This window comes from Callithrix jacchus, chromosome 14 (genome assembly GCF_049354715.1).
Source record: "Callithrix jacchus isolate 240 chromosome 14, calJac240_pri, whole genome shotgun sequence".
Lineage (NCBI taxonomy): Eukaryota > Metazoa > Chordata > Mammalia > Primates > Cebidae > Callithrix > Callithrix jacchus.
In genome coordinates, this window is record NC_133515.1 from 38,866,815 (window position 1) to 38,892,648 (window position 25,834).

Sequence of the window (25,834 nt, forward strand, 5' to 3'; positions counted from 1 at the left end):
AATTCCTTTTTATCAAGGAGGAATTTATTATAATACCAGGGAAGTCTTGTGGGCAAGAGTTCAGCCAGGCCTAAAGAAGGGCCTGGAACCCAGAAGTGGAAGACTGTCAGTAACCCATACCAGGCCCCCTCTGTTTCTCACATCTTTACTTCTCTTTTATCTCTCTCCCTCCTTCCTTCTCCCTTCCTCCTCCTTCCTTCACCCGTTCTCCTCATTTCCTTTCCCTTCCCTTTTCTTCCTTTCCTTTTTCCTCTCCTTTCCCTTTCTCTTCCTCTTCTCCTCCCTTCTCTTCACTTCCCTCCTTTTTCCTCCCCTTCCCCCCTTCCTTCCTTCCCTCCCTTTCTCTCTTTGTCCCTTCCTCCCTCCCTCCTTTCCCTCCCTTCTTCCCTCCTTCCTTCCCTCCCTCCCTCCTTCCTTCCTGCTTCCTTCCTCCCTCCTTTCCTCCCTTCCTCCCTTCCTCTCTTCCTCTCTTCCTCCTTCCTTTCCTTCTTCCTTCTTTCCTTAGGTTTGGTAATCAAAAATAATCCAATTTCAATCCTGGCTCCACCATGGCTGGTTCTGTGATCCAGGACAAATCACTTAACTCTTAGTCTTCATTTCCTCATCTGTAAAATGGGGGTGAAAATTATATACCTCTCTGAATTATAGTGGGGATTAAATAAGATGATGAAAGCAAAATACCTGACATTCAACTAATATACATTATATGAAATGCTGGAGGTAGAAATTCTGTTTCATGAATTAGGTTGGGACTTTTCTGAAGGCAGTATAGTTGTCAATCAGAGCAGTTGGTAGTCCAAACATTTCCCCAGGGCCAACACTCAGCTTGAGATGGATGGACTCCTCTGAAGATCATGTCGGGGAGTTTAGGTTCTTCTCCTACTTCTGTATATTCTTGGGAGGGAGCTTCTCTCAAGTTGTGAGAAGGTGGGATCTAGCTCCGAGGAGATGAGGCAGGAATGGTCTCAGCTAGTCCAGACTGGAAGGGATTCAGCTACCTGAATGTTATAGATACATTAAAGCTCCACACTTCTATAGTTTGTAGAGTTCTCAACTATGTTTGCATATGTAGTGACAATCAGACATTTCATTATTTTTCCAACAAACTTTACTTTGTTTTCCAATCCGAGAATCCGTAGTACTTCAAATAGGAAATAACACATTTTTAAAACATGTTGGAAAGCTCTATTTCATTTTCATTAGTCGGGCACTCTTGGTTGCAAACATGGGAAACCCAACTCAAACATGAGAAAAAATAAAGTGAATTTAACAGCTCAACACAACTGAGAAGGGCAGTTCAAAATTAACTGACTCAGGAAGTCACAGTGTTATCTGGACTCTGTTTCTCTACTTTTCCTGAATGCTTCCCTCCATGTGACAGGCAAAATAGTAACTCCCAAGCTTATCATCTTAACAATGCCAGAGTGAGCAGAGTTTTTGGATGAATCAAGCAGAAATGTCCTGGGAAGAATTCTGATTGGCCCAGCCAGGGACATGGAATCATTCCTGAACCAATCTCTGTGGCTGGAATGGACTTTCATTGCTTTTTGGGGTGTGTTTGGCCAGGCTGGGCCACATGGCTTTTCCTGTAGAGGCTTGGGGATACATGGAGTCACCCTGTAAGGCATTTGAAGGTGGTTCTCTATGTGAAAAGAAATCTGTTACTCAGCTTCTCTGAACTCGTCACACCATACTGGAGTAGGAAGACATCAGCTTTTTTTTGAGATGGAATCTTGCTCTATCGCCCAGGCTGGAGTGCAGTGGTGTGATCTCGGCTCACTGCAACCTCCGCCTGCTGGGTTCAAGCAATTCTCCTGCCTCAGCCTCCCAAGCAGCTGGGACTACAGACGCCTGCCACCATGGCCAGCTAATTTTTGTATTTTTAGTAGAGACGGGGTTTCACCCTATTGGCCAGGCTGGTCTCAAACTCCTGATCTTGTAATCTACCTGCCTTGGCCTACCAAAGTGCTGAAATTACAGGCCTGAGCCACCTCACCTGGCCTGGAAGATAACAGCTTTTTAAAAATCACAACTGACCCAATTTAATAAAAAATATAAATTGGGAGTTACTTTCTTAAAATAGAGGTTTTAAATGTGGTTCTAGATCAGCAGTATCAGCTGCAACTGAGAACTTGGCGGAAATGTAAATTTCTAGGCCCCAACCCAGATCTATTGAAACACACACTCTGAGGGTGAGACCCGGCAATCTATTTTAACAAGCTTGCTGGAGCTGCTCACATATGTAATCCCAGCTACTTTGGAGACTGAGATGGTAGGATTGCTTGAGCCCAGAAGTTGGAGGCTGCAGTAAACTATGATTGCACCATTGAACTCCAGCCTGGGTGAGAAAGTGAAATCCCGACTCCAAGAAAACAAAAAGTAACCTTCTAGGTATTCTATTCTGATGCATGCTCAAGTTTGAGAACCACTGCCTTAAAGGGTTCTTTGTTCTGTAATTCCACTAAGTATTTTAAACATGATTCACTTTGAACAAATAGATTTAACTGTTAATTTTCAAGGATACAATGATCACATAAAGTAGAAACCACATGTCATATTAAATTATTTGCTTTAAAATGTTTAGAATAAAAAAGCCATAATTTAAAAATCAATTAACACATGTAAGAGCTTTCTATAATAAGCAACAGAACTCCATCCCAGCTTCCCCCTTACGCCACAGTTCCACTTCCCAAAGACAACCACTAGGAACTATTTTAGCTTTTTCTGTTGGCTACCTATACTCTTCTAATAATAATGATAGTAATAATTATTCCTGCTATTTATCAAAATTAGACATTAGCCACTTACAAGTGAATATTTAACTATTTTACAACTATAGACTTGTCTTTTTGATCCTCCCAATGTAGAATATCATCACTGTTTTTAGTTCATTCAAAAATCAGTGTTTATACTCATGATTACATGCCATGATCACATTTTATTTCTTGCAGAGTTTTAATTTTTTCCTGGTGTTTCTAATTGTTATCTTTTTTCTTTGCCTTTTCTGTCTATTACTTTCTTGAGTTGTTCCAAAATCTCCCAGAGTATATCAAATCTTTTGCATTTCTTTTTTTTTTTTTCCCTGGGTGGCTTCTTCCAAAGCCTCATTTTCTAGTTCTTTTGAGGACTGATTGATTTTTGAGGACACAGCTGTCATCTGGGGACTGACCTTCATTATTCTGATTTCATCCACTCTCTCCTGCATCTCATTGTTTTTCCCTTCTTGATTAATAATGGGTAACTTTTTAAAAGAACTTCCTAGGAAATTATGAAAGAGAACTAAAATTTTTTTTTTTTTTTTTTTTTTTTTTTGAGACAGAGTTTCACTCTTGTTACCCAGGCTGGAGTGCAATGGCGCGATCTTGGCTCACCGCAACTTCCGCCTGCTGGGTTCAGGCAATTCTCCTGCCTCAGAGTAGCTGGGATTACAAGCATGCACCACCGTGCCCAGTTAATTTTTTTTTTTGTATTTTTAGTAGAGACGGGGTTTCACCATGTTGACCAGGATGGTCTCGATCTCTTGACCTCGTGATCCACCTGCCTCGGCCTCCCAAAGTGCTGGGATTACAGGCGTGAGCCACTGCGCCCAGCCCTAAAATGATTTTTTATATGTCTGAAAATGTCTTCTACCCTTACTCTGGACTGGTAGTTTGGCTGGGTAGAGAATGTTAGGTTGAAAATCATCCTCCTTTGGAATTTGGGTGGCTTTGCTCTATCATTATCTTCTCTCTTTTTTTTTTTGAGACAGAGTCTCACTCTGTCACCCACATGGAGTGCAGTGGTGCAATCTTGGCTCACTGCAACCTCCATCTCCCAGGTACAAACTATTCTTGTGTGTCAGTCTCTTGAGTAGCTGGGATTACAGGCGCATGCCACCACATCTGGCTAAGTTTTGTGGTTTTTTTTTTTTGAGACGGAGTTTTTGCTCTTGTTACCCAGGCTGGAGTGCAATGGCGCGATCTTGGCTCACAGCAACCTCCGCCTCCTGGGTTCAGGCAATTCTCCTGCCTCAGCCTTCTGAGTAGCTGGGATTACAGTCACACGCCACCATGCCCAGCTAATTTTTTGTATTTTTTAGTAGAGACGGGGTTTCACCATGTTGACCAAGATGGTCTCGATCTCTTGACTTCGTGATCCACCCACCTTGGCCTCCCAAAGTGCTGGGATTACAGGCTTGAGCCACGGTGCCCAGCCTAATTTTTGTGTTTTTAATAGAGATGGGCTTTCATCAGGTTGGCCAGGCTGGTCTCAAACTCCTGACCTCAAGTGATCCACCCACCTCAGTCTCCCAAAGTGCTGAGATTATAGGTGTGAGCCACTGCATCCTGCCCATTATCTTCTCTTATTCAACTTGCTGAGGAGGAGTCTTCTGCTAGTATGATTTCTGTTCATTGACAGGTAACCTGTTTCTGACTGTTTCACTCTAGAAATTTTCAGGATCTTTCTTTTCTTCATAGTCACTGTTCTAGCATTTCCTAATGATCTAGCAAAGTGTGAGGAGTTTCTTTCCCAGTTATTTTTTGTGCAGAGTACTCAGTTGACCCATTTTGCCTGAGATTATTATCTCATAATGTTGGGGAGACTTTTTAGTTATTTTTAAAAATAACACACAGTTGGGGCCAGGCATGGTGGCTCATGCCTGTAATCCCAGCACTTTGGGAGGCCGAGGCAGGCCGATCATGAGATCAGGAGATCAGGATCATCCTGGCTAACACAGTGAAACCCTGTCTCTACTAAAAATACAAAAAAATCAGCTGGGTGTGGTGGCATGTGCCTGTAGTCCCAGCTACTCTGGAGGCTAAGGCAGGAGAATCACTTGAACCTGAGAGGTGGAGGTTGCAGTGAGACAGGATCATGCCATTGCACTCTAGTCTGGGCACCAGAGTGAGACTCCATCTCGAAAAAAAAACCTTAAAAAATTTTGATAATAAAATACCTCAAATGTGTACAATATGACAGATACTCATATATTACTGTCCAGAATTAAAAGACGTTAACATTTTATCATGTTTGTTTCATATCTATATTTATATCTGTCCTCTATCCAAAATACCAAAGATCATCAACCATCATCACCTTTATCCCTCCCCAGAAGTAACCTGAAGTTGGTGTGTATCATTCCTCTGCATAATTTTATGTTTTTATTACTTATAAATGTAACTATAATCTATATTGGTGGTATTTTGTTTATTTTAAAGTTTTATATAAATAATATCATTTTGTTTTACAACTTTCTTGTTTTTTTACTCATTATGTTTTTGAGATTTATACATGTTAATACATAAAAATCTAGTTCATTCATTTGAACTGTCCATTGTCATCCATTATGTATCAGTTAGGAAGTTTCCTCAGCTAAAAGTAATGTAAAACTTGGCTAGCAGTTTAAATATAGAGTTATTTTTCAGATAACAATAAATCCAGGGATAAGCAGTCCAGAGATCAGTGATATTCTTAGGAACCCAGATTTGTTTTATCCTCCTGCCCTGTCCTTAGCCTGTGACTTTGGTCTTCATACCTGTCACCTGATTGTTGCAAGATGGCTGCTTTATCTGGAAGTCTCAAGGTGGGATGGTAAAGGATAAAGTGTGCATTCCAACTGTGTTCCCTCCTCTCCCCTCCCCTCCTCTTTCACCAGAGTCTCACTCTGTCATCCAGGATGGTGGAGTGCAGTGGCAGGATCTCAGCTCACTGTCACCTCCGCCTCCTGGATTCAAACCTCAGCCTCCAAGTAACTGGGATTACAGGCACCTGCCACTATGCCCAGCTAATTTTTTGTATTTTTAGTAGAGATGGGGTTTCACCTTGTTGACCAGGCTGGTCTTGAATTCCTGACCTCATTATTCGCCTGCCTCAGCCTCCCAAAGTGCTGGGATTACAGGCGTGAGCCACCGTGCCTGGCCCCAACTGTGTCACTTTCTATGAGGAAAATAAAAGCTTTCCTGGAAGCCTTACCCAGTGGACTTCCACCTAAATCTCATTGGCTAGATAGGGTCACATGACTACTTCTAGAATCAGTGACTGGCCAAGGGCAACCAGATCACCATGAATGGTTTATGTAGATCCCAATTCATGCTTGAGCCTAGGGAAGGTGACTACTGGCAATGAAGGGCCCTGTGTCTCTACTTGAACAAAATGGAGTTTTATAATCAGGCAAGAACAAGAGGGAATGGATGTTGGGCAGTGTAGCAGAAATGCCAGATGACCACCCTATGCCCATTCTTCCTTTTTCCCTTACTGACAGACTCAATATTATTTGCCCAGTAAAAATTGCTTTCCCAGAATCCTTTGTCATATGACCCAGGTATGGTTTTCAGTAACCACATCTGGGTCACCTTTGTCAACAAATAATTTTTAGTAGAAGTATATGCCAAATATTGTACAGAACATATACTCAAAGTTATTTGTTATCTGAAATTCATATTTAACTGGGAAAACTGTGTTTATATTTGCTAAACCTGGCAACTCTATCCAAGAAGGAAGAGCAAGGAAAAGTGAAGGGGATTTCTTCTGAAGATGGTTTGTCTAGGAAGGGACTCCCTCCTCAGGTTCTTTCTCCTGTGGCTTTTCAGCCAGAGAGAGCTGAAGAGCATTTGAGGAAGTGATTCTTTTTAGTTGACCATAGTGTTACTGTGGCTGGAGCAGAAATCAAAGTCAGAGCAGAAAGGGGGATGGGCATCAGGGAAGTAGCTAGCAGCATCCTCAACAGGTGTCTTATATTCCCCAAATAGTTACATCCAGTGGTGATACTCAAAATATTTAACAACCAGCATGGCACTGACGCTGACCAACCAAAATGAATACCTGACCACTAACAATGGACACCAACCATAAACAGCCATACCAATACATGTTTGGTGGAATATCAACCCTGTTTCTATTGCTATTTTCAGGAAAATTAACACTTGATTTATTATGACTGTGTAAATATTGCTCACAGTTGAGTATAGTGTACCATGATTACTTTTTCCTTTCCTTGACAAACTTTTTATATCCTTTTGCAACAGTCAAACACAACAAGACCATTTTTCAGATCCAGGTTTTTTCCTGAAGACATCCTGTCCAGAGCTCTAAGATGTGCCTGTTACTCTCTAGACTGCTGCAGGTTTCTTCTCTGGTAATTTGTCTTTGCCCATTGTTTGTGGTGAATCCCATTTCCCAGAGTTAATTTCTTTCTTAGTGCAAGTTCTTTATCTTGCTAAAGTTCCTCCTTCAATCACTTCCTGAAAAAAAGGTGCATCAAAGGTAAATTTTCGAGATAGTTTATGTCTGAAAATGCCCCTATTCTACTCTCCCACTTGATTGTAGCTTGATTGGGACTGAAATTCTAGGTTGGAAATAATTTTTCTCACTTTTGGAAGCATGATTTCATTGTCTTATAGCTTCCATTGTAGCTATTGAGAAATCTGATGTCAATTCTTGTTTCTAATTCTTGGTAGGTGACTTATTTTTTTCTGGAAGCTTTTAAGATCTCTTTATCCATGATGTCCTAACACTTCACGATGTTGTGACTTCGAGTGGATTTTTAAAAAATTAATTTTTCTGAGCCATGAGCAAGTTCTTGAAATCAGAAAACTCAAATCCTTCAGTTCTGGAAAATATTCTCATGTTATTTCATTGATAATTTTCTCTCCACTATTTTGTTTAATCTCTCTTTTGGGAACTCCTATTATTTTCATGTTGGGGCTTCCTGGATTGATCCTCTTGGTTTTCTTGTTTTGTCATACTATTTGTTTAATCTCTTTTTGTTCGTATTCTGTTATCTCATATAGCCCTTCAAATTTATGTTCCAAGTCTTTATCGAAAATTTTCTTCTAAGATATTTTTAATTTCCAAAACTTCTTTCTTATTCTTTAAACGCTTATAGGTTCATAGGTTTATAGCATTCTGCTTTTCTTGTTGTCATGAATACAATGTCTTTTCTTGTCTCTGTTGTGAAGTCCTCTAATTTGGTCTTGAGAACTGTCTCTGAAAAGTAGCCAGAAATCAAGATAGCCACTTTCTAGGAGAGCTCCAACCAGGAGGAGAGTAAGGTTTAGGTGTGTCAGTCAGGTGAGACACAATGAAACCAAAATACACAAAACCAAATAAATTTATTACTTACAGATCTCAGAGAGGTTAGGGGTTGCTGATGGGATTGGTGGGAATTCAGGAGGCAGTAGGATGTTCAATAAGTGAATGGGGAAAGAGAGAGAGAGAAAATGCACTATATTGCAAACAGTTACGTGGGGAGGGGAAGTTTTGACGAGGCCAAAGGAGTACAACTAATTGGGTTTGAAATAACTTATGTCAGGCCAAAAAGTGGATGCCAAGGAAGAAACTATATTAAACAAACCTATGATGGTCTCCTTGAAGATATTAACTATCTATGTTTTTGTCTTTGTTTTGTCATCTTTGCATAGGGGTCATGCTAATCTTCTCTGTATTATTCCAATTTTAGTATATGTGCTACTAAAGCAAGCACCAGCTGCAGAGTTTTGAAAAGAACTTACAATTTTAAAATATATATATTTAGGGAGTATAAGTGCAGGTTTCTTACATGCATTTATTTCACTGTGGTGAAATCTGAGTTTAGCATACTCATCACCCAAATAGTGAACAGTGTACCCAGTAGGTCACTTTTCAACCTTCACCCCGCTCCTACCCTCCTACGTTTTGGAGTCTCCAGTGTCTGTTACTCCACTCTGCATTCCATGTGTACCCATTGTTAGCTCCCACTTATAAGTGAGAACATGCAGAATTTGTCTTTCTGCTTCTGAGTTATTTCACTGAGGATAATGGCCTCCAGTTTCATTCGTGTTTCTGCAAAAGATATGATTTCATTTTCTACGGCTGAGTAGCATTCCATTATAAATAGAATAAATATATATATTTATATTTAATAATAAATATGGTTTCTTTTCCTTTGGGAATATACCAGTAGTGGGATTGCTGGATCAAATGGTAGTTTTATTTTTAGTTGTTTGAGAATCCTCTATACTCTTTTCCATAAAGGTTGTACTAATTTACATTCCAACCAACAGTGCATGTTTTCTCTGCAGCCTGGCCTGTTATTTTTAGACTTTTTTTTGTGTGTGTGTGAGACAGAGTCTCACTCTGTCGCCCAGGCTGGAGTGCAATGGTATGATCTCGGTCTGCATCCTCCACCTCCCAGGTTCAAGCTATTCTCGTGCCTCAGTCTCCTGAGTAGCTGGGATTACAGGTGCCCCCACCATGCCTGGCTAATTTTTATATTTTTAGTAGAGATGGGGTTTCACTATGTTAGCCAGGCTGATCTTGAACTCCTGACCTCAGGTTATCTGCCCACCTCGGCCTCCCAAAGTGTTGGGATTACAGGCATGAGCCACATGCCAGGCCTAGAATTTTTAATAATAGCCATTCTGACTGGTATAAGATGGCATCTCATTGTGGTTTTAATTTGCATTCTCTGAAGATTAGTGATATTGAACATTTTTTATATGTTTATTGGCCATTTATATGTCTTCTTCTGCTAGATATCTGTTCATATCCTGCCCACTTTTTAATGGGGTTATTTGTTTTTTTCTTTTCGAGTTGTTTGAGTTCCTCTTTGTCACATGCACAGTGTGCACATTTTTTTTTTCATTTTGTAGGTTGTCTGTTTGTTCATTGTTTCATTTGCTGTGTAGAAGCTTTTAAGTTTAATTAAGTTCCGTTTGTCTATCTTTGCTTTTGTGGCATTTGCTACTACATAGTTTTTAATGGTTTCTTTGGATGCCTACATTACTCCTGTTTCCTTGGACTTTTTCTTTTCCTGTTTGTTTTGGGATCTGTCATTCTGGTGATTCTTGGCTGGCTGTTCATATTTTTAAGTGGAGCTGCTAAACAGCTGTCATGTGGCCAGGCTGAACTTGTTGAATGATAGACTTAGAGTGGGCAGTTGGATGCAGCCCTTGCCATTTTGTCAGCGGTCTCCAAAACATTGGAATCTCTAAGTCCTACAATGACCTGCCTGGGAGGCCTAAGCTTCATTAGTGTTCTGGGAGTCCAAGAGGCAAAGGGCTGAGGGACTAACTGCCTTTACTTAACTCCTTTTTGTTTCCCCAGTGAGATTACTCCTTTTTGCCCTCAGCTATCCAGGGATCTTCTGTCCCAGGCTCTAGTCTCCTACAGGGCCCCTCCATATTCTAGGTAGAAGGGGTCTTATGGGAGACTAGAGCCTGGATGAGAGATGTGAGGATTTAGCCTCAGAACTCCTTATGAAGATTTTCCACCAACTGCCCTGTGTTCAGCCCACTCTGCATCATGGTCTTCAGATGTCCCTATTGCTTCTGATGTCCTGTTTCTATCTTTGAGAAATATTTTGTATATATAGAGGCTGTCTAATCCTCGAAGGTTCAAAAAAAAATTTTTTTAAACTATCGGTTCCTGGTGTTTATTTTTCTTTTCATTATAGAAAATTTTTCAAACACAACAAAAGTAAAATAAATTATGATGTCTCTATTAACTTAAAAGTCACATAATCTATGCATTCGGAGAGAAAACTTTATTTCTTGTAAGGGTTATAGCCTGCAAGATGGCCATGTTCCAGGCTGGGAACCATACCCTTTGGATTAGATCAAAGACAGGCATTTCAAAGGAGGAGGGATAAAGCAGGAATCTAAGTTGAGGTTGGCCAAACATACATATTCAATAGGTTACGGGAGGATCTATGAATATTCATGAATGTGGTCCTGATGTATGTGTATTGAACATATATGCGTATTTCACACACCCATGTTTACCTTGGGGTGGAGCCATACCATTTAAATGTATTGCAGTTAGACATTGTATGTTAGAAGGTATTTGTAAGACACAAATGCAGCCAGTGCTTGTTTAGCTGCTAGAGGAAAAGAAAAACCTGTGGCAGTTAGAACACAGTTTATTCTTCAAGTGTAGGGGTGCAGGAGTTAACGCTTGCCTGGCCTGGCCTGAGGTCTTGTTTATAGTTTGGTACTTCATTGCCATCAAGAGTCTGTTCTGTCAGTCTTATTCTCTATTTTAACATAAATTCTGGTCAGTTGTGTCTACACTGCAAAAGGGAGAGGATATAACAAGGTGTGTCTGAACTCCTACCCTGTCTTGGCCAGGATTTCATTTTTTAATGTATTACTGGGGCCCCCTTGGCCAATAGGGAGTCCTTTCAGTTGGTGAGGAGGCTTAGGATTTTATTTTTAGTTTACAACTCTTTTGTACCATAACCAAGCTTCAATAATTATTGATACATGACTGATTGTGGTGCCTTCCCACAATCATTTTAATCGTATTGATTAATTTAGGTTTTCTAATTCTTTTAAAGTGAATTTTGATACTTCTATTCTTTTTGTAGTAAAGTATCCATTTATTAGCCTTGTGGCTAAGAGCTCTAGTTCCAGAAACAGATTGTCTGGATTTGTTTTTCCATGTAGGTAGTCATTTAAGCTCTCTGTGTCTGAGTTTCCTCATTTGTAAAACGGGAATAATAATGTTATTTATCTAATAGAGTTGTTGAGAAGATTCAGTTAAATCATACATGTAAAGCACTTAAAATAGTGTCTGGCACATAGTAATGTCAAGTGTTGTTATTTAAGTTTTAAAATTAATTGACATGAATTTTTTAGTGGAATTATATTACAATTTTTAAATTCTCCATTACATTTGTCCCTTTTTTATTCCTAATGTTGTTTACTTATAAATATTCTCTTTTCTTCTGATTAGTCTTACGTAGATTGCCGTTTTTTTTCTTTTTTATTGACACCCAGGCTGTAGTGCAGTGGCACAGTCATAGCTCACTGCAGCCTCAAACTTCTGGGCTTATACAATCCTCCTGCGTCAGCCTCCCAAATAGCTAGGACTGTAGCACACCATCACACCTGGCATGCCTATATATGTATATATTTTTTCTACTACATATATATAGTAGAGATGAAGTCTTACTATGTTGCCCAGGCTGGTCGTGAACTCCTGGCCTCAAGCAATCCTCCTGCCTTGGCCTACCAAACCAGTGGAATTACAGGTGTGAGCCACCACATCTGGCTCAACTGCCTATCTTAATAATCTTTTAAAATAATTATCTTTTGACTTGTTAACCATCTTATGATTTCAAATTTTCTTTCCTTCCTTCCTTCCTTCCTTCCTTCCTTCTTTCTTTCTTTCTTTCTTTCTGGGAGACAAAGTGTTGCTCTGTCACCCAGACTGGAGTGCAATGGCAATATCTTGGCTCACTGCAACCTCTGCTTCCCAGGTTCAAGCAATTTTCATGCCTCAGCCTCCCAAGTAGCTGGGACTACAGGCATATGCCACCACACCTGGCTAATTTTTTGTCTTTTAGTAGAGACAAGGTTTCACCATGTTGCCGAGGCTGGTCTCAACTTCTGAGCTCAGGCAATCCACCCATCTTGGCCTCCCAAAGTGCTGGTATTACAGAAGTGAGCCACTGCACCTGGCCCACTTGATGATTTTCTATTTCATTGTTTTCTGCTTTTATCTTATATATTTACATTCTTCTGGTTTCTTTTTCTGTCTTGTTCTTTTTCTAGCTTCTTTAGTTGAATGGTTGTCTTTTTTTTGTTTCTTCCCTTTTTCCTTCATTCCTTTCTTCTTTCCTTGTTCCTTCTAAGTATGCTGCATCCCACAAGTTTCAATATGTTGTAGTTGTAAATGTTGAGTTCTAAATATTTAATAATTTCCATTTTGGTTTCCTATTAAACTCATGATTAGAAATTATTATATATAAGCATATTTATATAAAATAATTTTGAATGATGGGTTTAACAGGAAATCACAATAGAAATTTAGCTTATATATGTATATACACTATAGAAACATAATGAATTTACTTTTCTGAGGCTTTTCTGTGACCTAGTATATGTTCTCTCTTTATAAATGTGTAATTTGTACTTGAAAAGGAACTGCGTTCTCTATTTGTTGGAAATTATTCTTCAATTTGTTTATATGTCCTCCTTTTTTTTTTTTGAGACAGAGCCCTGCTCTGTTCCCCAGGCTGGAGTGCAGTGGTGCAATCTCGGCTCATTGTAACCTCCACCTCCTGAGTTCAAGAAATTCTCCTGCCTCAGCCTCCCTAGCAGCTGCAATTATAGGCACATGCCACCACACCCGGCTAAGTTTTGTATTTTTAGAAGAGATAGAGTTTCACCATCTTGGCCAGGCTGGTCTCGAACTCCTGACCTCGGGTGATCCGCCTGCCTCGGCCTCCCAAAGTGCTGGGATTATAGGCATGAGCCACCACACCTGGCTATATGTCCTTTTTTCTTAGTTTTTTTATCTGAAAGTCTCCCATTATGATTGTGGATTTGACCATTTCTCCTTGAAATCCTACCCTTTTTAACGTATACATTTTGAGGCTGTGTTCCTTTTGCTTTATAGTCATGAAGGTGAAGGAGGAGAAGGCTGGGGTAGGAAAGCTGGATCCCACTAACCACAGGAGGAGATTTCCGGATCAGAAAGGTGAGGTCACTTTGAGGACTTGATGCAAATCTCAGAAGGGACTGAGAATTCTCTGGGTGTCCAGCTCTTTCAGCTGGAGAGTCTAGGGAGCAGATTCCTTTTCCTGACTCATACACAGTGTCTCCTTAAAGCTGGTAGGACCAGCCTTCATGGTATCCCCAGGTGACTGCATAGTCAGGCTGGAGACAGGAAACTGCCATTTTGCCTATGTGGATTAGAGCATAGCTTCCTCAATACAAAATTTAACTCACCTGATTTTGCAAGATCTACAAACCATAATAAATGCCAAATATCAACATTTTATATTAATTGATTCCCAAAGTGGCAGCTTGATTAAAACCAGTGCAAGATGATGTTGGGATGGCAGGTATTTCTGTTGCTCCAGAATTACAGACTTTAGAGGCCCAAAGCCTCATACACACTACAGAGAAGAAGCCGTGGGGCTTATAAAAAGGCAATCAGATGGGTGGCTACTGCCATCATTACTCCTGCCCCACTTGAAGAAAAATACCAACCTCGATGCCCACCTAGAGGCTTGGTGAGCTGTGGAATGTGTAGAGCCACTCTGGGGCTGTCAAGCAAGAAGAATGCCCTAAAGAGTTGCTAGGAGAGCTTGGCACATGTCCTGAGCCAAACTGCAAGATGCTTACAGTAAGAGGAGAGTTCCTGCAGAGCCATGAAGGAGAATGTAGACTTGGGGACAAGCCACTCCCCACAGTTCACCAGCTAAATCACCATGCTCTTTTGCTTATGATAGAAGCCAAGAAAAGATGGGACAATTTAGATTCAGGGCAGAAAGCAAAATATTTCTTGACAGCCATCTCCTCTGATTTCTTTAATAAGTATAATCTTCGTGTGTATAGCCCCTTACAATTTGCATAGTCATATTCTTGTACATGATCCCATTCTATCTTTTTAAAAGCCAGTTTGGTAGAGAAAATATTTTCATTCCCACATTACAGATGAGTTCACTGAGTCCCAGAGTGGCAGGATGGCCATCGATCCAGTAAAGGACAAGCCAGGGAGCACCTAGGGCAGCTGCCTCTTGGGCAGGGGCCTTTCTGTTATACCTGCTTCTTTTCATTTCCATTCCTGGTCTCAAGGGTGGAGAATGGGAACTTGGTGGAAGATCAAATGTGCTAAACCCTTAGAGTGGAACTACTTACCTCTGAATGCTGGTGTCTACTGCTTATCTCAAATTCCAGCTTGCTTAAACAATGCAGTGTATGGAAGGGAAGTTCCACCATGATGTGGGGAGGTGAGAGGAGGAAGAAGGGAAATTAGTTATTCTGGCACCCATCCCCTAGGAAGTGAGGCCACACTTCTTAAGAATCTCAGTGTCACTTTCTTCATCCCTGTTGCATCCAAGAGAGAATGGAATCCAGAAGAGCATGCAGTGGAGTGAGCTGGGACTTTAGACATATTTGAACACTGACAACCAAGTTTCCTGACCCCTAGTACCTAGGAATGTACCAACCAGAGTAGACTCATACAGAGTCTATTCACTAGAGTACATTCAACATCTCTCTAAAAGGCTTAGACATGTTTCTCCACAGTTCATTTGAGAAACAGTATAGTGTTATTTGAAAGTAGACTTAGATTACTTCTAACTGTATATTGCAAAGTCTAGAGCAACCACTAGAATTTTTTAAGAGGTATGATTGATATGCTCAGAGATGAGAGAAAACAGAATTATATAAACTGCTCAATTAAAACCAGAGGAGGAGCTGGGCATAGTGGCATGTACCTATAGTCCCACCTACTCAGGAGACAGAGGCAAGAGGATTGCTTGAGGCCAGGAGTTTGAGGCCAGCCTGGGCAACATAGCAAGACCCTGTTTCTTAAAAAAAAAAAAGACCAAAAACAGAAGATTTTAAAAAAGAACAAATGCAACAAATACGAAATAGTTGTAAACATGATAGATATTAATTCAATGATATAAATAATCACTTTATTAATTAATTAATTTAGGGATGAAGTCTTGCTCACAGACTGGAGTTCAGTGGTGTGATCTCAGCTCACTGCAACCTCTACCTCCTGGTTCAAGCAATTCTCATGCCTCAGCCTCCCAAGTAGCTGGGACTTCAGGCGCATGCCACCATAACCAGCTAATTTTTTGTATTTTTAGTAGAGACGGGGTTTCACCATGTTGGCCAGACTGGTCTTGAACTCCTGACCTCAAGTGATCCACCCACCTCAGTCTCCCAAAGTGCTGGGATTACAGGTGTGAGCCACTGCACCTGGTCAATAATTACTTTAAATAGAAATTGTCTAAACACATCAATTAAAAGACAGAGGATGTTGGAGAGGATCAAAAAATAAGACCCAATTATGTGACAAGAAAGCTACATTAAGTATAAAGACACAGGCCAGGCATGGTGGCTCACACCTGTAATCCCAGTACTTCCGGAGGTTAGGGTGGGCAGACTGCTTGAGGTCAGGAGTTTGAAACCAGTGTGGCCAACCTAGTGAAACCCCAACTCTACTAAAAATATAAAAATTAGCCAGGCATGGTGGCACACACCTGTAATTCCAGCTACTCGGAAGGCTGAGGCAGGAAATTACTTGAACCCAGCAGGTCGAGGCTGCAGTGAGGCAAGATGGTGCCACTGTACTCCAGCCTGGGTGTCAGAGCAAGACTCCATCTCAAAGAAAAAAAATATATATGTATATATATATTTGTGTGTATACATATATGTATATATATGTATACACACATGCGCACACACATAACACACACGCATATATATATATATATATATATAGACACAGATGGATTAGAAGTAAAGGGAGGGAGAAAGATATACCATGATAACACTAATCAAAAGAAAGCAAGAATAGGTATGTTAATTTCAGACAAAGAAGAATAGGTATGTTAATTTCAGACAAAGAAGAATTCAGAGCAAAGAACATCTCTAACAGGGATAAGGGAGAGCATTGCATCATGACAAAAGGGTCAGTTCTTCAGGAAAATGTAACAGTCCTTAACATGTATGCACCTAACAGCAAGCATCAAAATACATGAGGAAAAAAAAAAGACAAAACTGCAAGAATAGACAAATCAGCAATTATGGTTGTAGCGTTCAACACCCATCTACCTGTAATTGGCAGATCCAACAGGTAGAAAATCAGTAAAGATAAAATTGAGATGAACAGCATATTAATCACCTGGATTTAATTGACATTAATAGAATACGTCATCCCACAACAGCAGAACACCCATTCTTCTCAAGCTCGTGTGGAGTATCCACCAAGACAGACCACATTCTGGGACATAAAACACATCTGAACAAATTTAAAGGAACAGAAGTCTTACAGAGTAGGCTGTAACACCACACTGGAGTTAAACTAAAAATCAATAGCAGCAAGACTACTGGAAAATCTCAACATATTTAGAGATTAAACAATACACTTTTAAATAATATATGAGTTAAGAAGTCTTAAGAGAATTTAAAAAATATTTTACACTAAATGAAAATGAAAATTCAACTTATCAAAATTTGTGGGATCTGGCCGGGCATGGTGGCTCACGCCTGTAATCCCAGCACTTTGGGAGGCCAAGGCAGGTGGAGCACGAGATCAAGAGAATTGAGACCATCCTGGTCAACATGGTGAAACCCCATCTCTACTAAAAATACAAAAAATTAGCTGGGCATGGTGGCACGTGCCTGTAATCCCAGCTACTCAGGAGGCTGAGGCAGGAGAATTGCCTGAACCCAGGAGGTGGAGGTCATGGTGAGCCAAGATCGCACCATTGCACTCCAGCCTGGGTAACAAGAACGAAACTCCGTCTCAAAAAAAAAAAAAAAAAAAAAAACTGTGGGATGCAGCAAAAGCAGCGCTTAGAGGAAAATGAATAACATTAAATGCATATATTAGAAAAGAAAAAAGATCTAAAAGCAGCAACCTAAGCTCCCATTTTAGGAAACAAGAGAAGGAATTGCAAAATAGTCCTAAAGCAAGAATCAAAAAGGGATAATACCAAATAGAGCAGAAATCAATGAAATTAGAAACAGGAAATAATGGAGAAAATCAATGAAACTGAAGCTATCTCTTAAAAAGATTAATAAAATTGATTAATCTCTAGCCAGTCTAACCAAGAAAAGAAGGGAGAAGACATACATTACTTATATCAGAAATGAAAGGTGATCACTATTGATTCCATGGACATTAAAAGGATAATAAAAATCTCTATACCTACAAATTTGATAATGTAGGTGAAATGGACTAATTTCTTAAAAGACACAAACTACCAGAACTCACACAGGAGAAATAAATAATTTGAACGTGCCTATTACTATTAAAGAAGAAATAGATAATAATTAATGACTTTCCAAAAAAGTAAATAAATAAAGAGCAACAGGCCTTGACGGTTTCACTAGTGAATTCTACCAAACATTTGAGGAAGAAATGATATCAATTTTCTACAATCTCTTCCAGAAAATAGAAGCAGAAGGAATATTTTCTAATTCTTTGAGGTCAGCATTATCCCAATACAAAACCAGATAAAAACATGACAAGAAAGAAAAACTACAGACCAATATCTCTCATGAATATATATGTAATAATCATCAGCAAAATGCTAGCAGATAAAATTCAACAATGTATAAAAAGAATTATACACCATGACCCAAAAGGATTTATCCCAGGTATTTAAGGCTGGTTCAGTATTCAAAAGTCAATTAAGGTAATTCATTGGATCAACAGGCCAAAGAAGAAAAATCACACAATAATATCAATAGATGCAGATAAATTATTTGACAAAATCCAACACCTATTCATAATAAAAACTTGGAGTAAACTAGGAATAGAGGAGAATTTCCTCAACTTGATTTTTTAAAAATCTACCAAAAAAACTATAGCTAACATCATACTTAATGGTGAGAAATTTAAAATCTTCCTACTGAGATCAGGAACAAAGCAAAGAGATCCCCTTTTACCAGCCCTTTTCAATATCATACTGGAAATTTGAGCTAATACAGTATGACAAGAAAATGAAATAAATGTATATAGTTTGGGAAGGAAGAAATAAAACTATCTTTCTTCACAGATGATATAACTGTATATGCAGAAAATCCCAAAGAATTTACCAAACAACTCCCATAACTAATAAGTAACTATAACAAGGTTTGGGATATAAAGTCTCAGAATACAAAAACGGTTACTTTTCTATACACCAGCCATTGGAATTTGAAATTTAAGACACGATACATTAGCACCAAAAATTTTAGGCATAAATCTAACAAAATGTATACAAGATCTATATGAAAAAAACTATAAAGATAATGAAAGAAATAAAAGATCTAAGTAAATGAAAAGATATTTCATGTTCATACGTAGGAAAATTCAACCTTGTTAAGTTGTTAGTTCTCCCCAGCTTGATCTATAGATGCAATATAATCCCAATAAAAATCTCAGCAAGTTATTTTTTTGGGGGATGCTGACATATTGATTCTAAAGTTTATATGTAAAGCCAAAAGACCCAGAATAGCCAGCATAACACTGAAGAAGTACCAAGTTGAAGAACTGACACTGCCCAACTTCAAGACTTACTATAAAGCTGCTAATATCAAGTGTGATATTGGCAAAAGAACAGACAAATTGATCAGTGGAACAGAATAACTAGTCCAGAAATGGCCCCACACAAATATAATCAACTGATCTTTGACAAAGACACAAAGGCAGTTTAATGGAGAAAGGATAATATTTTCAGCAAATGGTGATGGAATGACTGGACATTCATATGTTTAAAAAAAAGAGAATCCAGGCCAGGTGCAATGGCTCATGCCTGTAATCCCAGCACTTTGGGAGGCCAAAGTAGGAGTATTCTTTGAGCCCAGGAATTCAAGACCAGCCTGGGCAACATAGAGATTTTGAGACTACTAAAGATTAAAAAAAAAATAGCTGGGTGTGCATGCCTGTGATCTCAGCTACTCTGGAGGCTGAGGTGGGAGGATTGCTTGATCCCAGGAGGTCAAAGCTGAAGTGAGCCATGATCATGCCACTGCACTCCAGCCTGGGTGACAAAGTAAGAAAAATCAGACATAGTCCTTACACCTTTCACAAAAATCAACTCAAAGTGGATCTTAAACCTAAATGTATAATGCAAAGCTATAAAACTTCTAAAAGATAACATAGAAGAAAATGTAGGTAACCTTAGGTCTGGTGATGAGATACAACCCTAAAAGCAGAACTGATGAAAGAAAAAGATGGTAAGCTGGACTCTATTAAAATTAAGAACTTCTGCTCTGTGAAAGATATTTAAGAGAATGAAAAGAAAACCCACAGACTAGGAGAAAATATTTGCAAAAGGTATTATCTGATAAAAGACTCACATCTCAAAATACAAAAAGGACTCTTAAAACTCAACAATAAGGAAACAAACAACCCAATTTAAAAATGGACAAAAGGGCCAGACAAGGAGGCTCACACCTGTAATCCCAGCACTTTGGGAGGCAAAGGCAGGTGAATCATGATGTCAGGAGATTGAGACCATCCTGGCCAACATGGTGAAACCCCGTCTCTACTAAAAATATGAAAAAAAATTAGCTGGCACATGACTGTAGTCCCAGCTACTCAGGAGGCTGAGGCAGCAGAATTGCTTGAACCCAGAAGGTGAAGGTTGCAGTGAGCAAAGATCCCACCACTGCACTCCAGCCTAGAGATAGAGTGAGACTCTGTCTCAAAAAAAAAAAAAAAAAACCCCAAAAAACAAGAAAACAAAAGATCTGAGTAAACAACTCATCAAAGAAGATATATAGATGGCAAGTAAGCATATAAAAAGATTCTAAATGTCATATGTCATTCAGGAATTGAAAATTAAAACAATGAGATACACTAACATCATTAGAATGGCTATTTTAAAAAAATGACAATAGCAAATGCTGATGAGGATGCAAACCTCAATAGGAAGTACTCTTCCATTGCTGGTGGGAATGCAAATGATATAACCACTTTGGAAGTCTGTCTGGCAGTTTCTTACAAAGCTAAACATAGTCTTGTTGTGTGAACCAGCAATCATATTCCTAGGTATTTACCCAATTGAATTGAAAATTATGTTCACATAGAAGTCTGCATATGAATGTTTATAGCTGCTCTATTCATTATCACCAAAACTGGAGGCCACCAAGATGTCCTTCAATAGGAGAGTGGATGGATGAACAAACTACAGTACATTCATCAGTGGAATATTGTTCAGAGATAAAAAGAAATGAGCTATCAAGCTGTGAAAACACATGGAGGAACCTTAAAGGTATATTGCTAATTGAAAGAGCCAATATGAAAAGGCTTGATAATATATGATTCCTGTAAGAGTTAAAGAAAGAGAAAAGAAACACAAAAAGTGGCTCAACAGTCAAAGATAGGTTTATTTTGGAGAATAAACCTGAGAGGGGCTTCTGGCCAATTTTGGTCAGGAGTGCTCTCTCTTACAGACTAAGACTATTTATTTTAGGGTGAGAGAACTTATCGCAAGCTTGGAATGTTTCTGTATTGGGGGAGAAGTTTATTGTGGGGTTGGAATGCCTCTGGTCAGAGGGGCAGTTATCCTGGTCTGACATCTCTCTGGCCAAAGGCAAGGTTATCTCAGGGCTGATGTGTCTCTGGTAAGGGAGAGATTTGGAGTGTTTCTGGTTAGAGGTGTTATTTGTGGTTTATAGTCATGCCAACTTTAGCCATTAGGCTGATGCCTTTTGGATTTCAGCAGTTTTTGATCAAGGTGAACTTTATGATGGCAGTGCTTGTCCAACAAGATGGTGATACTCCTGTCAATTCCAACACTATAATATTTTGGAAAAGGCAAAATTGTAGAGATAGTAAGTAGAAAGGGTTTGGAGGGAGGAAGAATGGGATGAAGACGTGAAACACAGGATATTTAGGGTAGTGAGACTATTCTATATGATATATAATTGTAGATGCATGTCCTTCTGCATTGGTCAAAACCCATAGAAGTATCTATACAATAGAAGAGTAAACTTTGATGTAAACTATCTAGTTAATAATAATGTGTCAGTATTGGCTCATCAGTTATAACAAATGCACCACACTAATGCAACACATTAATAATAGGGAAAACTGTAGGGGTGGGGGTGGGGGTAGGGTGGAGGTAGGTACATTGAACTCTGTGTACTGTCTGCTCAATAATTCTGTAAATCTAAAACTGTTCTAAAAATCTATTAATTATTTGAAAAATTGTTGACCTACTCAAGACAACACTGATGTTAAACTGGTAGCAGTGTCCTATCTGAGAGCTGAGGGAATTCTAGCTGCCTCTGTGTGCACAGACCTAGGGGGGTGCTTTGCCCATTACCCTGGGTTTCAATAGTAATCAGGCTTATTAGTGGCATTATGAATTAGGGCTCTTGATAACTTTAGTTCTTGGAAATTTTAGTTTATAAAGCCAGCTTTGAGAAACCCTCAATAACTCACTTTTCTGATAAGTAGACTACTTAGTCCTTGATTGTTAGTAAAAAAAAAAAAAAATGGCTCTCAGTAGAAATGCACGTGACTTTTTCATAACAACCAAAGAGAGCACTTGACATTTTGAACTACATCTGTGACCCACTAAGGGACTTTCCCTTAGACCACATGTCATAGCCATATCCAGTAATCACTGTTCCAGACAAGCAAGTACAGGGGAATGGGAGTTCTCATTCTAACAAAACTCTAATTATAGCACTGAGGGTATTCCCTCCAGCAACTGTTGATTTGGTTCATTAATAGAACTCTATCAAACCCAAGCCTTAGGACAATGACCCCATCCTGGCACTCCATGTCTTTCAATTTGCTTCTGCAGCCCAATCTGTTTATAACTGATGGATATTATGGAAAAATGCCAATTTCCAGTAACCCTCCCTCCCCTGTCTTTTGTGCTATGCCCACAGAATACCCTCCTATCCACATTGGGCTTCCAGTACCCAGTTACCCTCAAAGAAAAACTGACCAGAAGGGACATCTTTTAGGCCTGCAAAAAGTCCACTGGGGCCTGCGGCCAGACAAACTACAGCAGGAACTGACTGGCCCCGGAAGTGGGGCAAGCAGCCGGGACAGCAGCGTGGATCTTATCAGCAGGACTCGTGAGTTCCTTGAGGGGCACATTCTGGGGAGCCATCCTGTTGATCTATCCAGATGGGACCCGGCAAGGCAGAGGGGATTCTCTGGAGAATGTGGGTAACATTCCACATGGCTCAGCCTAGCCTTTCAGGCCCTCTTTGATCTGCTTCCATTGTTGACCAACCTTCTTGCTCATTGACACTTTTGGTCAGACTGAAGCCCTCTGTCTTTCTCTGGGGATTTTGAAACCTCCACTCTGATCCGTTCTATATTGATTTCATGGTTTAATTCTCAGAATTATTTCCCTCATTTCCAAATTCCAAGGTCCATACAGCTGTCGCCCTAAAAACCAATAAGGGACATACTTGTTTGGCACAAGGTACTGTGCTCAGTAAGCTGAAGTTCTTGTTACATTACCTCCACCCTCTCTCCTCACCGGAGCTTAAAGGTCTGGTACAGAATTGTCTAGTCACCCTGCACTGTAACTTGCAAGACACCTAAGAAGCCTACCCCCAGTACAATAAAGCCCCTGGACCTTCCTCTGCTCCTTCAGAAAACAGTTCTGGGCTAATTAAAAATCAGTCTTTTGCTCCTTCCTGTGGAAAGAAAATTGTCAATCTTAAGAGGAGTAAAAAGGACTAAAATCCTTAGAGTACAAATGTGACATTTTATTTTCTAGACCTTATTGATGTTTCTGGGGACATGATTTCACTCTTAGCATATCCCAAACCTGCCTAATAAACAGTAATAATTTGGTTTCTACAATATATAGCTCACTGTCTTGAGCATGGAAATGTTGGTTTATTTTACCGTCTAAACCTTCCAAGGAATATCAGAGGCAATGACTGCATCTTAGTATCCTGGCAGGACACCTGATGCACGTACTCTCACAGGCCACAGGAGCTACCCCCAACCCTGCAGAGCCCTCTATAAGCCTCCTCATTGGCATTAGGTCAGCCAGGGCCTGTGGCTTTTCCAGAGTAATTGTGCCTTTGTAGGATATGGAGTAATAGTAAATCCTTTGGAGGAGTCCAGTGTAAGAGGGGCTGTAGTTAAAATACAACACACACATACACACACACTACGTGTACATGCATGCACACACACACAGACCTGCTCAGGAGTGGGAACATCAGAGACCAAGAGGAAAGCAAGCCTGCTGGGAAGGCTTGCTCCCCATGTTGGTTCTGGATGCCTCATATATATTGACATGGTCTCTGAGATGTTCCCTGTTACCCCACCACCTCCCCCACATTCAGGATTGAGGTCCCCTTGGAAAGTGGAGTCTGCTGAACCAGAGAAGAAGAAAGCAGTTTAGATTTGGTGCTCTCTGCTCAGAGCTTAGAAGAGGTAACATGGAACATCACAGAAGCAGTTATAGCTGGTGGATTTGACATTGCTTTGGTGGTTTCTTGTTCAGTTAAGGGGACACTGACTTTAACTGCAAACCAAAGGAAAAAGAATATAGAATCCTGGGCCAGGCGCGGTGGCTCACACCTGTAATCTCAGCACTTTGGGAGGCCGAGGCGGGTGGATCACGAGGTCAAGAGATCGAGACCATCCTGGTCAACATGGTGAAACCCCTTCTCTACTAAAAATACAAAAAATTAGCTGGGCACGGTGGCGCATGCCTGTAATCCCAGCTGCTCAGGAGGCTGAGGCAGGAGAATTGCCTGAACCCAGGAGGCGGAGGTTGCGGTGAGCCAAGATCGCGCCATTACACTCCAGTCTGGGTAACGAGAGTGAAACTCTGTCTCAAAAAAAAATATATATATATAGTATAATCCTTTGGCATATAAATATTTTTCTCATTCTGTTGCCCAGGCTGGAGGGCAGTGGTGTTATCTCAGCTCACTGCAACCTCCGCCTCCTGGGTTCAATTGATTCTTGTGCCTCAGCCTCCCAAATAGCTGGAATTACAGGCACACACTACCTTGCCCAGCTAATTTTTGTATTTTTAGTAGAGACAGGGTTTTACCACGATGGCCAGGCTGGCCTCAAACTCCTGACCTCAAGTGATCTACCTGCCTCAGCCTCCCAAAATGCTGGGATTACAGGTATGAGCCACCACATCTGCCCCTTTGGCATATTTGTACCAAATATATTGGGGCATTTCCTTCACCACCTGCTCTTCCTATACTACGTGTGTGTCTTACTTGCTTGTTTCTGATAGGGCTGTGGAGTAGGAAAGGGAGAACGGGAGAGCCTGAGAACACGGAATTTTAGGCCATGTCTCTTAAGCTGGAGTAAAGACCCCCTTTAAAGGGAAAATAAAGTCTTGTGGACCCACAAAAATGCATTTATATATTTGTAGGGCCCCAGGGAGCCACATATTCCAGTTTGAGAAATAACCTAACTAATTAAGGTTTTATTCCATAAAAATATCTTCCAATTGTGAATTATAACCCAAGTTTTGCTATTCTGTCTAATAAAAGAAATATTTTTAAAATAATCATCAAAATAGAAGTAAAATTTAAAAATTCAAGTAAAGCTTTTCTACTTATGAGAATACATTCCAGACCCCAGTTCTAGACACTCTGGTTTAAGGAAGGCACAAAGTCTGATAACAAAGTCACCAACCACAGTGATTATTCTGCAGCCCATGGACATTGAGCTGTTTTCTGCCATTCTTCATGGAGTGGAAGTCTCAACCCTTCATTTTCTTATAAGCAAAATGGGCATTTATGTATGAAACACATATAAACCTTGCTCTTGCCACATCACAGGGATGGTCCCAATGCCTTGCAGAAGGGAAAATAAAATAGTGCCAGAATCATTTTGCCTGCCTCATCTGGACAATTGTCTGAATCTCCCACTTCTCTTTGCTGTAGGACAGCTGACCCCATATGTTTTTCCTTCCAGACACCTAGGCAGGGGGCCCAGCTGATCTGGTTGCATAGCCCAAGCAAGAACTCCCACTTTAGAGGGCAGGGGCATCCTGCAGAGTATGAGGGGCCTGGGCCAGGCAGGGTGGCTAGATGTATCTGGGCCTGAGGGTCGGGCACATTATGCAGATGGAGGACTGAACAGAGACCCCCCGCTTAGTTCCTGCCTTACAGAATAATGGCAAAGATCAATAAGACAGTATATGTGAAGGGGACTGGTACCTATAAAAGCCCCCTGAGAATGATAGTTCACTATCATTTTGTTAACTAAATGTTTAATATTAATAATCATAAACATAAAGTTGAAACAAAGGTAGCTCACTTTTATTCCCTTTCTCAGAGACCCATGAGGCTGCCTTTAATATATGCTGCAGGGTTCCTAATCTCCAAGACAGTTTTAAAATATACAAGCCAGCTGCCTGACATGTTAGATGGTAATGGGGTTTGGATGTCTGTAC

General features: G+C 40.1%; 1 protein-coding gene and 1 non-coding gene across 14 annotated transcripts in view; one reads left to right on the forward strand and one right to left on the reverse strand.

The window, feature by feature from the left end:
- SLC4A5 (solute carrier family 4 member 5) overlaps positions 1 to 25,834 on the forward strand; it is a 136,296-nt gene that overhangs the window by 21,867 nt on the left and 88,595 nt on the right. For 11 of the 13 annotated variants that reach the window (XM_078349014.1, XM_078349018.1, XM_078349015.1 and 8 more), the window contains 2 exons: positions 13,360 to 13,440; positions 22,323 to 22,514. In XM_078349014.1, coding sequence (XP_078205140.1) covers positions 13,362 to 13,440; positions 22,323 to 22,514 — 271 coding nt within the window. In that variant the 5' untranslated portion in view covers positions 13,360 to 13,361. The remainder of the gene's footprint in view (positions 1 to 13,359; positions 13,441 to 22,322; positions 22,515 to 25,834) is intronic. The other 2 variants (XM_035272194.3, XM_078349021.1) reach the window with 1 other exon arrangement.
- Positions 8,355 to 8,461, reverse strand: LOC118147527 (U6 spliceosomal RNA). Its single transcript, XR_004733981.1, has one exon. It is a non-coding gene; the product is annotated as a U6 spliceosomal RNA (small nuclear RNA).